The sequence below is a fragment of the Gastrolobium bilobum genome, unplaced genomic scaffold, assembly GCF_033153095.1.
Source record: "Gastrolobium bilobum isolate Gb01-03AN ecotype WA unplaced genomic scaffold, APGP_CSIRO_Gbil_v1 utg158872, whole genome shotgun sequence".
NCBI lineage: Eukaryota > Viridiplantae > Streptophyta > Magnoliopsida > Fabales > Fabaceae > Gastrolobium > Gastrolobium bilobum.
In genome coordinates this window covers 6,672-19,523 of record NW_026896418.1, presented here as the reverse complement: position 1 = coordinate 19,523, position 12,852 = coordinate 6,672, and the positions used below count along the sequence as shown (strand labels likewise).

The 12,852-nt window shown below is 39.3% G+C and overlaps 1 protein-coding gene across 1 annotated transcript; it reads right to left on the bottom strand.

Moving 5' to 3' along the window:
• Window positions 1–11,606: 11,606 nt before the first annotated feature.
• On the bottom strand, window positions 11,607–12,536 carry LOC133299625 (uncharacterized). Its single transcript, XM_061499106.1, has 2 exons — window positions 12,142–12,536; window positions 11,607–12,105 (listed from the first exon to the last, which is right to left on the bottom strand). Exons 1-2 carry the CDS (start codon window positions 12,534–12,536, stop codon window positions 11,607–11,609), a joined length of 894 nt encoding a protein of 297 aa, XP_061355090.1.
• Window positions 12,537–12,852: the final 316 nt, after the last annotated feature.

The window sequence follows — 12,852 nt, the reverse complement described above, 5'->3', positions numbered from 1 at the left end:
TAGAAGTGTTTGGAATTCTCTGGTTTCAGCTAATCGGCAAAGCTTATTCTACAGCTTGGATCTTAGAGATTGGGTTGAAAATAATATCTCAAAAGCTTGGAATCAAAGTAATTCAGATGATTGGCGTGATGTCTTTTTTATCTCTTGTTGGTTCATTTGGGGATGGAGGAACAAAAGTGTCCATGATACTAACTTCAAGCATCCAACCCATGGAACGCACATAATTGCTATGTATATAGAGGAAGTTCGTAACTGCATGGGTAGGAAGGCTATGGCTACTACTAGCATTCATCCAACTCGTATGAGTTTATGGAACCCTCCAAGGTTAAATTGGGTGAAGATTAATATTGATGAGGCAGTTGAAAGGAATACTGAGGTGGCTGCTTGTGGTGGGATTATCAGATCTGATGATGGCTCTTGGTTGGGAGGCTTTGAGTATCATATTGGTGCTTGCACTCCTTTAATGGCGGAGCTTTGGGGAACTCTAAAAGGTCTGGAATTGGTTTGACAACTGGGATTTAAGAAGGTGGAACTAGAAGGAGATGCTTCTGAAGTATTCTCTTTGCTTGCTGATTGCAATGCAGCTTGTCAGCCTCGTATAGTGGCTAAGATACAAGCACTCATCGGTCAGGATTGGGAGGTAACGCTTTCTCATATTCCAAGAGAAGCTAATTCCTGTGCTGATTGGTTAGCCAAGTCTGCTCTTCACAAAGATACTGGATTCTGGAGTCATAGAGTTATGCCGTTTCACCTTGCTCAATTATTTGATCACGATCTTCAGGGAATCTCCTCTTGTAGGGATATAGACCCTGGATAGTTATTTTTTGTTTCTGGTTGTTAGTTTGTTTTTGTTTGGGGCTTCGCCCCTTAATGTTATCAAAAAAAAAAAAAAAAGAGTTGTTCACAAAATAAGACTAAGTGTGTTCTTATCAAGTATATTATTCTTTGATTAATTAAAAGTGCATTATGATTCTAATTTCTTATCTTACTATATATATATATATATATATATATATATATATATATGAGTTTGTTTTTTCTGTAGTTATTACAGATAAGTTATCTGCAGTAAGCTTAATACGACTTCGTTTTTGGACAGAAATCATGGTGTTTTGTAGTTTTAATTTATTTAGGATTATTTTAGTTTTTATAATTATAATTTTTTAATTTTTCAATCCCAAAATAATGTCGATTTGAGAATAAATGCAGATAACTTATCTGCATTAACTGCAGAAATATTTTTCTATATATATATATATATATATATATATATATATATATACCGACTCTAATTATCTATTTGAGACGAGTTGACCCCTTGAATATCTCCACAAGATTAAATTCTTTGGACCAGTTATGAGACTGATTACGAGTCGAGACTTGGTCACAATTAAAATTTCTCGCCCCTTACTAAAGATGTATTTGGTGGGAATCAAATTTAGATTTTCTCTCATTTTATTCAACTTATGTTGCCAACTAAATTAAGTAAAATAGATATATTTTTGTTCAGTTTAGGATAACCTCATTTAACTTGCTAAGCGTTATAATCACTCATCTCACTATTGTTTTTCACATACTATTGCCCGCACTAACTCGCTCCGACTGTGACCAAGCTTTTCCTTTTGTTTTTTTTCCCCACTCTATTATTCTGCTACAGTGTAATGGCTTCCAAGTCCTTTACAATCACCCCTTACACCAAAATCAAATATTTTCCAAATGGTGTCAATTTTAGTTCCATTGTTTCTCCCTAATAATACGAACAGAAAGAAAGCATGGCAAGAGAAAACAAAATAAACGGTGTCTGGATTTGCAATAGCTTTGACAAGTTAATGACTAGCCCGGACAATGGCCTCTCTGTCATTCTGCAACTCATCTTTCATTGGCCCACCAAACTCAATAACGCTCCATGAAAGGCATAGTGATGGTGTTGCCAAGTGAATGATTATAATGGCACTTGTGATAAATAGATAAATAAGTAGGATTATTTCTTCCATATGTAAAAAAATGAGTTGCAGAAGTACCGTATCAAATGAATAAATATAATATAAAATTATTAACGTGTCCTTCACATAATAACTTGAGTTGTTTGGTTGAATGAATTACTTTATATGGTATTAAGCATTTGTTATTTTGGACGATTAATCCACTTATATCTAGTGACTTAGTCAACTTAAAAATTAGATCCAATAAATATAAATAAAATCAATAATCAAGATTGAAAATATAATTTATACTGATGTAAAATGATCTGACTAACATATATATATATATATATATATATATATATATATATATATATATATATCATGCAAGATCTTCTTACATTGGTATAAGAATAATAAATCTTATCAATTAAACGACTATAATTAATTCGGTTATTATTATTAATTACCAATAAATTAAAATCGTCAGATATACGAAAATCAATGGTTAAGATTAAGTGTAAGATTTATTATTCTTACATTGATGTAAGAATAATAAATCTTACACTTAATCTTAACCATTGATTTTCGTGTATCTAACGATTATAATTTATTGATAATTAATAATAATAACCAAATTAATTATAGTCGTTTGATTGATGAAAACTAATGATTAATATTGAATATAAGATTTATTATTCTTATATATATATATTTAAAAATGCCCATGTAAAGAATACAAGCAATAGGTTACAAAAATAAAATAAAAATACAAGCAATATTATAAGGGTTTTATAAGAGTTATGTTGTAGGAAAAATGATTGGATAATGCTATAGAGATTCGTTTTGCGTGCCGTAATTTCTTTTTTTTCTTTTTTCTTCAAAAAATATGGGCTCCACAAAATGTTGTGTGTGTAGAAAAATTTGTTGTGTCATGTTAAATGACAAATGCAAATTTCATATTATAAATGCACTTTACATGTGCATTTTTCGTTTATTTTATTTTTTTAAAAAAGTTTCAAACTAGACCTATTTTATAGTGCCTTTTAAATTATTCTATTGCATAATTTTCATGATTATTATATTGCAAGAATTAAAAATTGATAAAGAGGAACAAATATTAACTACATACCCAACAAAAGCCCAATGGTGGGTGTAATTTTTGTCATTACCTCGATTTTCACATTTCAAATGAGAAACTCGATGCAACAGCTTTATCTATTGATCAAAACCATGATTAAACACACAAATCAAAAACAACAATTTATAGAAGATAGAATAACTCATATTATATTATCGATTATTTGATAGAATCACTATTTAACTTCGAACAATTTTTTATTTTATTTTAAAAAAAATCAATGACATAAATTTTGTATTTGTACAGAGAAAAAACAAACTACTTTCATGTCCTAACTCGGCACATCTAGTCTATATATGTAGGGTGAGAGGAGAGGCTTCTCTTTATGTTTGGACAATTGGCAGTTTCTCACTAACAACACTCAAATAAAAAAATAAATATTGACTTTCATTCTAAGTGCACATGCTTTAAATTAAATATTTTTACAAGTATGAATTGAAATCTAAAAGTTGTTTGGCTTATACTAATTAATCATTTAAAAACACAACACATATTTCGAGTAATCTCAAGGTATTCCTTGCTTGTGCTGAATTTTTAAATATTTATTTTGAATATTTTTTCTATTTTACATATTTCACTAACTAGTAAATTCAAGAAAATCAAACAAATCTTGGTAATTTCAAAAAGAAAAATTACCAAATCCTCAACGGAAACGGAAAGAGCACCCCCTACGGGGGTGAGATTAATCCTATGTCGAGCACTGTCGGATTCTTTCCGGGGTGGCTCTCCCCAATCCATTTTTTTCATACCCAGGGCTCGAACTCGAGACTACTGGTTAAGGGAAACAAACAAAAAATTAAGATAGCTCGTTGAAATGAAATGGAGAAATGATCAAGGTTGTTAAGATTAGAGGTGGCAATATGGGCTAATCTGCTTCGCCCCATCCCGACCCGCCATCGACCCATCAAAAATGGGGCGGGGCGGGGTCCAATGAAAGGTGGGTTGAAAATATCAACTCATCCTCTTTTGAGGTGAGTTGACCCGCCAACTCACAAAATTGGTAATTTGGGTTGGCGGGTTAGCGGATTGGCTCGCCAAAATATTAATTGAAAAAATAAAAATCTCAACTGAAGTAGTACAAAGAATCAATAACAAAGGCTTGCAGCAGAGGAACATTTGATTTTTAAGTGAAAACAAATCAAGTATCAACAAAAGTGTTCTGTATGAGTAGCATATGTGTTTAACCGGAGGTTAGCTCGTTGATGTAGGATCTAGTGCTTTCTCTAGATACCTATAGATTTAGGTATCTTAGGGACAGCAAATCACGACACACAATATGATGGCCTTGGCCAAGATGGGGTGGTGGTGGTGTGTGTGCTGTGTGATTGCATAAATAGGTTAAAAAGAGATCAGTCATACCTGTGGTATTTAGCTCCTATTTATAGGACTTACCTCTGGGCCTTCCAAGGATATAGGTCTCACTCAGGTCCATAACAGTTGCCTCCCAGCCCGGTAGACTGATAGTTCAGGATGCCGGGATATACATGTCATCTACTTCTACACAGATGTTGATCCTGGATTTACTTTTGTCCTGATTCATTTGATACTTGTTTAACTCGATTAAGGTCATAGCCGAGATATTCCAACTAAACCGGATATAGGTTCTATCCGATTTTCCATCCTTAACCGAAATATCTTGGTTGAGTCATCGCGATGGTTTCTCTTTCCTTCGCATGCAATGATTTTCTTCTTATGTAATGATAACCACTTTTCACATGGCTTCTCCCAATAGACACGACGTGTGCCACTACTCCCTTCCACGCCGCATCTCATTAATTGGTAACAATCAGAACGTCCCTCAACTGTCCTGTCAACAAATGATTTTAATTTTTTATCCTTGTCCTTTCGTTTCGCGGGTTATACCTATTCAACTTCATTTCCCTCTTTATACTTGGCATCTATTCATTTCTCATGTTCTTGTATCTTCTGGGTTTCCTTTCGTCTGGCATTTTCACAACTTCTCCGGACCTTGTCTCAGGTACGTTCTGCCATTTATCTCTAGCTTCCATTATTATTCTGCTCATCTTCTTCCATGAAGTATAAACCAGCAAATATGTTATGAACTTGTAGTGCCTCTGGTATTACCACATTTATGTTTTACACATGCATGAATTGTTTCTATTTGTCTGACTGCGCACCACTGCCGCATTTAGCATGCATTGCACTGTTTGTATAAGACTTGTCACTGTTATTATTTTCACTGTTCCTTACTTCACAAACTCTTCTTAGTATGAGTGAGAGGAATTCCACTGGCCGAGGGAAACCAACCTGCCTTCGCGGCTTTGGCCGTAGTGATGAGACAGACGCAGAAGAAGAAAGGTTTATCCAAAGTTTGTCTCCTGGTCTGAGGTTTTGGTTGTTTGGTAGACCTCGGACTGAAGAAGAGACTCAAGCCGCCCTATTAGGAGGCTGCCGAGGAAATGGAAGTAGGGCGGCACCTCGATTTCGTCCTTCAGCTAGAGGATTCAACCTAGGCGCCCGCTATAATCCAGGGGGATTGCCAAAGCGTATTACTCACACCCCGGGTCAAACCTCTATCTCTTTTAATTCATACCCCCATTCAAATTATAACCATGTTTACCCTCCTCCTTGTCAAACCGTGGTAGTTAGCCCGGGAGGTAGGAATATAGTCCCTTATTTTAGTTGTGTTTATCTTAGTGCCCAATTTGTTGAAAAAAGGAACGATTTCATGGCCGACCTAGTATTAGGTAGTTGTTCACACCATCCCGACTCGTCTATCCCAGCTCCTTTGGTTGCCTCTGATGACTCTTCCAGCTCTTCACATAGCAGTGTGTTTAGTTCAGGTACGTACTTTTCCTGCTACGTACTTTTCCTGCTTTTAATCCTCCCATGTTGCTGCTCTAGGTATTTATGGAGTCACCTTCTGCAGAGTTAAACTTGGAAAATCCCTCATCTAGCCAAGGACAAGAAGTTGAAGTGACCCAAGCCAAGCAAGGCTCTGCCACTATCAGTAGAGATCTTCAAAGACAATTTCCATGGGTAACAGAGGAAATCCTGAGCTTTAGGTCCACCATGTCGACCGAAGAGGTATTCGGACTTCCGATAGGTAACCCGGTTGGGTTTAATACCTTCTGCCCTGCAGATGATGAGCCTGTTTACTCAGGTCGAAATCGCGATGAGCCACATTCTTTTTTCTTTTATCGTGACTTGATTACCAAAATTGGTATCCGGTTCCCTTTCTCTCCCTTTAAGATACAACTTTTAAATCATCTTCTTCTTGCTCCAACCCAGATCCACCCTAATGGTTGGGCTTATATCATTGCTTTCGAGCAACTGTGTGCATCTTTGTCTTTACCTTGCATTGTTCCCCCTTTTCTCTATTTCTTCAATGTGTATACTCCCCGCACCGGTTCTGAGCCTCCTAAGTTCAAAGGGTGGGCTAGCATCATAGGTCGTGCTAGTAGACCTTCACGGAAATTGTTCTCCGTTTATAGTGACTCCTTCAAGGATTTCAAAGGCTTATATTTCAAAGTAATTGCCGAAGTTGGAGAAAGACCATGGTTTATTGGAGAGGATGGAGAGGGAAAGTTTCCTCTTTACTAGTCTCAGGAGCATCAGCTGCGTAGCTCAGCTGATTTTAAGTTGAGATTATCAGGGGAAGATAAGGCCAGTGTTAAGACCTTATTGGCCCATGTGGGCTCCCATGGCCATTTGAGTGCGGCTTCTCTGGTTGCTAGATCCCAGGCCGTCCTAGATCAAACTAGTATGCTTTTTTCATTTTCTAGCATGTCTTTTAATACTTGTTTCTCTTTCCTGCTCTAATTGTGCCTGCTTGATTTGCAGATTCTCACATGGATCCCACTGCGAAAGAAGTGCCTGACTATATACTGTATCTTCGAGGAAAGGCTGCAGCTCGGCCTCCTTCCGCAATGATGCTGATAATTGGTTGGACTCGGGTTGTAACCAAGCTTTTCCTGCTGAAGGTACTGGAGGTACCACTCGAGCCGTGGTATCTGTGGACCGAGATACTCCAATTCCTCCTGCTCTTCCAGCCGGACTTAGGAGAGGTGCGCTATGGGAAACCAGGGTGGCTACTGAACTCCAGGGTGTTACTCATCCCCCGCCCGCATTTTTGGGACGAGGGTCATTTCGAGAATCGAGATGGAGGAACTGCAGAGGGCCAAGTTATATGCTTTTAAGGCGGCCTCATTATTGAAGCCTTACTCTCTGCTGTTGGAGAAGTATTCGAAAAATTATGCTGATAGAGATGCACTCCGGGTTGACCGTGACAAGACAGTCCAGGAGAACCAGAGCTTAACAGTTGTTGCTGCTGAATTAAAGTCGTCTCTGGAACAATCCAAAGTCGACTTGAAATTTGTGCCAGATTCTTTTGGCCTTGATGCTGGCAAAGAGGCCATTGTCAACTACTTCAAAGAGAAATTAGCCCTGCTAGCAGAAAAGGAATCAAGGATTACAGCTTTGGCTTTGGATAATGACAAGTTCAAATCCGACCTTCAAGATTTGCAGTCTGATTACGATTTTAGTCAGGCCGCGTTGGAGAAAGCTGTTGGTTCTGCATTTAAGAAAGCCTGGCTAGAACTCACGATCTTACTCTTTAGCAAGACGGGTTCTACTACCTCGGCTTTTAAAATAAACATCATATTTCTGAAGAAATGAACACTCATTTTATTCAATTTATTCATAACCGAGTTTGAATTTACAAAGTAAAATGCACATATCTTTCCGTTCTTCAGCTATAATATTTCTTCAATTTATCTGCATTCTATGATCTTTTAATATTCTTCCCCTGTGGAGTCTCCATTACATAGGCTCCCCTTGACAACTTTTCTTTTACTTTGAATGGCCCTTCCCATTTTGGAGCTAGTTTTCCTTCAGCCGCATTTCGTCCTCCGATGTCTGCTCTTCGAAGAACCAAGTTTCCTACCTCAAACGATCTAGACTTCACCTTTTTATTGAACCGGCTTGCCACGAGTTGTTTAGCCGCAAAGTTTTTACAATGAGCCTGTAACGCCTGGCAACTTGCAAGGATTAACGACTGTCCCCACACACTAACACGAGACTTTTCAGCGTGCTTTGTCCTCACTTGCACACTTCCCGGGAAAACTTCCTAGGAGGTCACCCATCCCAGAATTGCTCCAAGTCAAGCACGCTTAACTGTGGAGTTCTTCCGTTCCGGGCTACCAAAAAGTAGATGCATCTTGTTAGTATAGGTAGTACCAATTAATTCTTATAAGCCATTCCCAACTATACCGTCCCATACCAGCACAGTCTCTGGAATCCCTCTCTTTCGGGTGTGGATTCGATTTATTTATGTACCCCCTCCCTAGAAGCCTGCCAGGAGCCGCTCCTTGTCCATGCCCTTTCGCACCGGCGATCACTCCCCGCCCTCGTCAGCGCCCGGGATGTTATCTATCAAGTTTAGTTCCATTGCCATCTTTTTATTGTTTTCTTCTTCTGTTTGTGCTAATTCCTGAACTCTCCTCCAAGACGGTTCTCCTAACTCCACTAGAATCATAGCTTTACATCCATAGGTCAACCTAAATGGGCTTTCCTTAGTGGACGTCTGCATTGTGGTTCTGTATCCCCAGAGTACGTAATACAACTCTTCTACCCATTTTCCTTTGGCAGATTATTCTATCCTCTTTTTTAGTCCCTCTATAATGACCTGGTTAGCTGCTTCCGCCTGCCCATTTGTTTGGGGATGTTCTACTGATGCAAATCGATGTTGGATATGGAGGTCCGTCATCAGCTCTTGGAAGGATTTGCTTGTGAATTGCGTTCCATTGTCAGTCACCACTCTAGCCGGGATGCCAAACCTGCAAATTAAATTCCTTTCAAAGAAACGCTGTATCCTAGCCGAATTGATTGTGGCTATTGGTTCTACTTCTATCAATTTTGTAAAATAGTCAACAGCCATAATCAGCCACTTCAGCTGTCCTTTTGCTGCAGCGAATGGGCCTAAAAGGTCCATCTCCCATTTGAAAAATGGCCATGGAGCCGTAATCAAGTTTAACATTTCTACATAGGTGAATAAATGCCTTTTTTGTATAGCTTCCCTTCAACCATGGTATATAGTGCTGCATCTCTAATTAGCTTTTTGGCTTCTTCTTTTCTCGAAGGCAATGTCCCATTTTCCATATAACTTATGATGGCCCCACTCCAATCATCTACCTTTGCTATTTGCATTACACAAGTGGGTTCTAGGATGCTTTGCTCAATCACTATCCTATGATTCCCTCTTCCTTTGGTGCTTGCTAACTTGGATAATATATTAGCCCTGCTATTTTCGTTCCTAGGAATGTGACTGATGTCCACCTTTTCAAATTCCACCATTAATTGTCTGGCGGTGTCTAGATATTTCGTCAGCAATGGTCCCTTTGCCTGGTAATTTTCTGCAATTTGGGAAGTAACCAATTGAGAGTCACTAAAAATCTGTAGCTTCTGGGCTCCGAGTTCTTTAGCTTGCGGAAGGCCAGCTATGAAAACTTTATATTCTGCATGGTTATTCAATGTTTCAAAGCCCATTTGCATTGAATACTCTACCGATATACCTTCAGGGCTCTCGATAATGATCCCGGCTCCACTTCCTTTTGAATTGGAAAAGCCGTCTACATTTACTTTCCAATTATCTGGGCTATGCGAACTCTCAATTTGGAATTAAGTGAGCTCCCTGACAAAATCTGCAAGTGCTTGAGATTTAATTGCTTTCCGACTTTCAAAAGTTATGTCGAATTCTGATAGCCCGACAACCCAACTCATCATCCTTCCTGCTAAGTCAGGCTTGTGAAGGACCTGCTGAATTGGCGAATCCGATCTGACAACAATTGCATGCCCTGGAAATATGCTTTGAGCCTTCTAGCCGAGATTAATAAGGCAAACGCCAGTTTTTCTAATTTTTGATATCTAAGCTCTGCTCCTTGCAAGAGTCGACTTACGAAGTAAATCGGATGATGTCCTCCCTCATCTTCTTGGACCAAAACTGAACTGACAGCGACATCGCCCACAAAAAGATACATTATTAAAGTTTCCTTCTCTCTTGGTTTTATCAAAACCAGTGGAGAAGCTAACCCCTTTTTTTACTTCTTGGAATGCGGCTTCACACTCCGGTGTCCACCCATACTGCACCTCATTTCTCAGTAACTTGAAGAATGGTAGTGCTATTTCTGCAGACTGGGGTAAAAACCTAGTGAGAGAGGCTAGTCTTCTTGTCAGTTGCTGTATCTCCTTTTACTTTTAGGAGCCTTCATATCTAACACGGCTCTGCACTTATCCGGGTTAGCTTCAATACCCCTGTGAGTCAAACATAAAACCAAGGAATTTACCTGCAAAAACTCCAAAAGCACACTTTGCTGGATTTAAATAGATGTTGTGCCGTCTCAATTTTTCAAAGGATTGCTCCAAATCCGCAATATGCACCATTGACTCCATTGATTTGACTATCATGTCATCTATATATACTTCTACACTCTTGCCTAGCTGATCTGCGAACACTTGGTTCATCATCCTTTGATAAGTAGCCCCCGAGTTTTTTAACCCAAAAGGCATCACATTATAACAATAGTTTGCCTTCTCCGAGATGAACGCTATTTTTTCTTGATCTTCCAGGTGTAATGAGATTTGGTTATACCTGGAGTAGGCATCAATGAAGGATAACATCTAGAATCCAGGCGAGCTGTCAACCAACTGGTCTATATTAGGCATAGAGTATGCATCTTTGGGACATACCTTATTTAAGTCAGTATAATCCGTCTCCACTTCCCGTTTGGCTTTTTAACCATTACCACATTGGATAACCTGGTGGTGTACTATATTTCCCGGATAAAACCAGCCTTTAATAGCTCCTTAACATGATCCTCCAGAACTTGCCGACGTTTTGGGTTGAGCTTCCTTTTCTTCTGAGCTACCGGCTTAGATCCTGGGTATACTGCTAATCTGTGACAACAGAAGGCAGGGATTACACCAGGAATCTCCATCGATTTTCAAGCAAAGACGTCCTTGTTGTTCCTCAAGCATGTGCCTTGGCCAATCTTTGTGGTTTGCCCTTGCTCTCCGATGGTTACTTCTTCTAACTCTCCATCGGGTTCTGGCCTTGGCACCTGGGTATCATCCCTCATGTCCAATTCTACTATGTTAACTGGTGCCTTTTCCTTCTTCTGGCTTGGACCAACCTGACTCTCGTTGCTTTCTTTGATCTCGGTTGAAGATATGAGGCCACTCCCAACTGCTCTAACCGACTTGAAGTAGCAGTCTAGAGATTTCTTCTGGTCTCCAGCAATGGTGATCACTGTACCCTGTTTACCAATCATCTTAATTTTTTGATGCTTGGTAGAAACCAACATATCCCAATTATGAATAGTTTGTCTTCCCAATATCACATTATACTCTGAAGGGAAATCGGCTACAATAAACCGTACTCTTTCAGATTTGAATGCCTCTTTTGATCCTAAGATAAGCCTAAGATCAATATACCCTTTAGAGAGGGTATTGCAGCCATTGAATGCAATCAATGCAGTGTTGCAGGGCTTCAAGTCTTCTTCATCTAGGTTCATCTCTTTAAACGCCTACCATAAGATTATGTCAGCACAACTACCATTGTCCACAAAGATCTTCTTGACTCTGCAATTGACTAGCGTCCCCGTTATGACCAAACCGTCAACATGTCTCGGCATTACATCTTCTAAATCTTTCCTAGTGAAATATAGCAATGGCGGGTCTGGTTTGGCTTCTTCTTTGAATGTAGACCGCTCCTGTATCGAAAGTACCTCTCTTAAGTATTTCCTTCTGGCATTCATTGTATCACCTCCTCCACCAAAAGCACCACTAATCACATTACATTCAAACTTTGGTTCCACGAATTCATCCTCTTCTCTAACCGGTTTTTTACCCCGACTATCATCCTTCAATCTTTTTTCTTTTGCCGGGCTCATAGGCCGACCCTTTCTTTTCCTATTGTTCCTCCACCCTTGAGTCCTTATAAGATATTGGCGCAATTTGCCACCCCTAATGTTTCTCTCAATTGCATATCTCAAGTCCCAACATTCGTCTGTAGTATGCCCCGACCTATCATGAAAGGCACAATATCGAGATTAGTCTAACCTGACCTGGTTCAATAAAGGCTGAGGTCTATCAACCTTCTTCATCTCGGTAGAGGACACCTCATTCCAGATTTGGAACCTGGATGAATTCAAGGATGTGTACTTTTCGAACCTTTCCCTTGTTGGAGCTCTTTCGTCTTGCCTTTTACCCCGGGAATCATTCTGTCTCTGATTTCCGAGCTTTTTCATTGGATTTGGTTGGTGCTTCTGATCCATGTTCTCAATCTCCATCTGTTCCAGCTCCAGATACTTCTTTGATCGAGCCGTGAATTCTACCAGCGTTCGAACCGGGTCCTTGTATATCGATTTGGCCAATCTAGAGGACCCACACAACCCTGCTATTACCAGGTGCAGATGAACATTTTCAGACAATCTTGGAACCTGCAAGGCTGCCATTTTAAAGCGATCTAAATATTTTTGTAGGGTCTCGCCGGGTTGTTGCTTTATTTTTCCCAATGCAAACTCTGATTTCGGTTGTTTCTTGCTAGTAGCGAAATTCAACAGAAATCTTCCACCAAACTCTTCAAAGGATTTGATAGACCCTGCTGGTAATGATGAAAACCACGTCTGAGCCGCTCCCGTCAGCGTAGTTGCAAAAATTCATGTATCAAAGGTTCTTCTATCCCCTTAATGTACATGGCCGTATCAAAGGCATCAGAGTGTACATGGGGATCTTGCGTTCCATCGTACTTAAGGAGTTCTGATAAGTTTA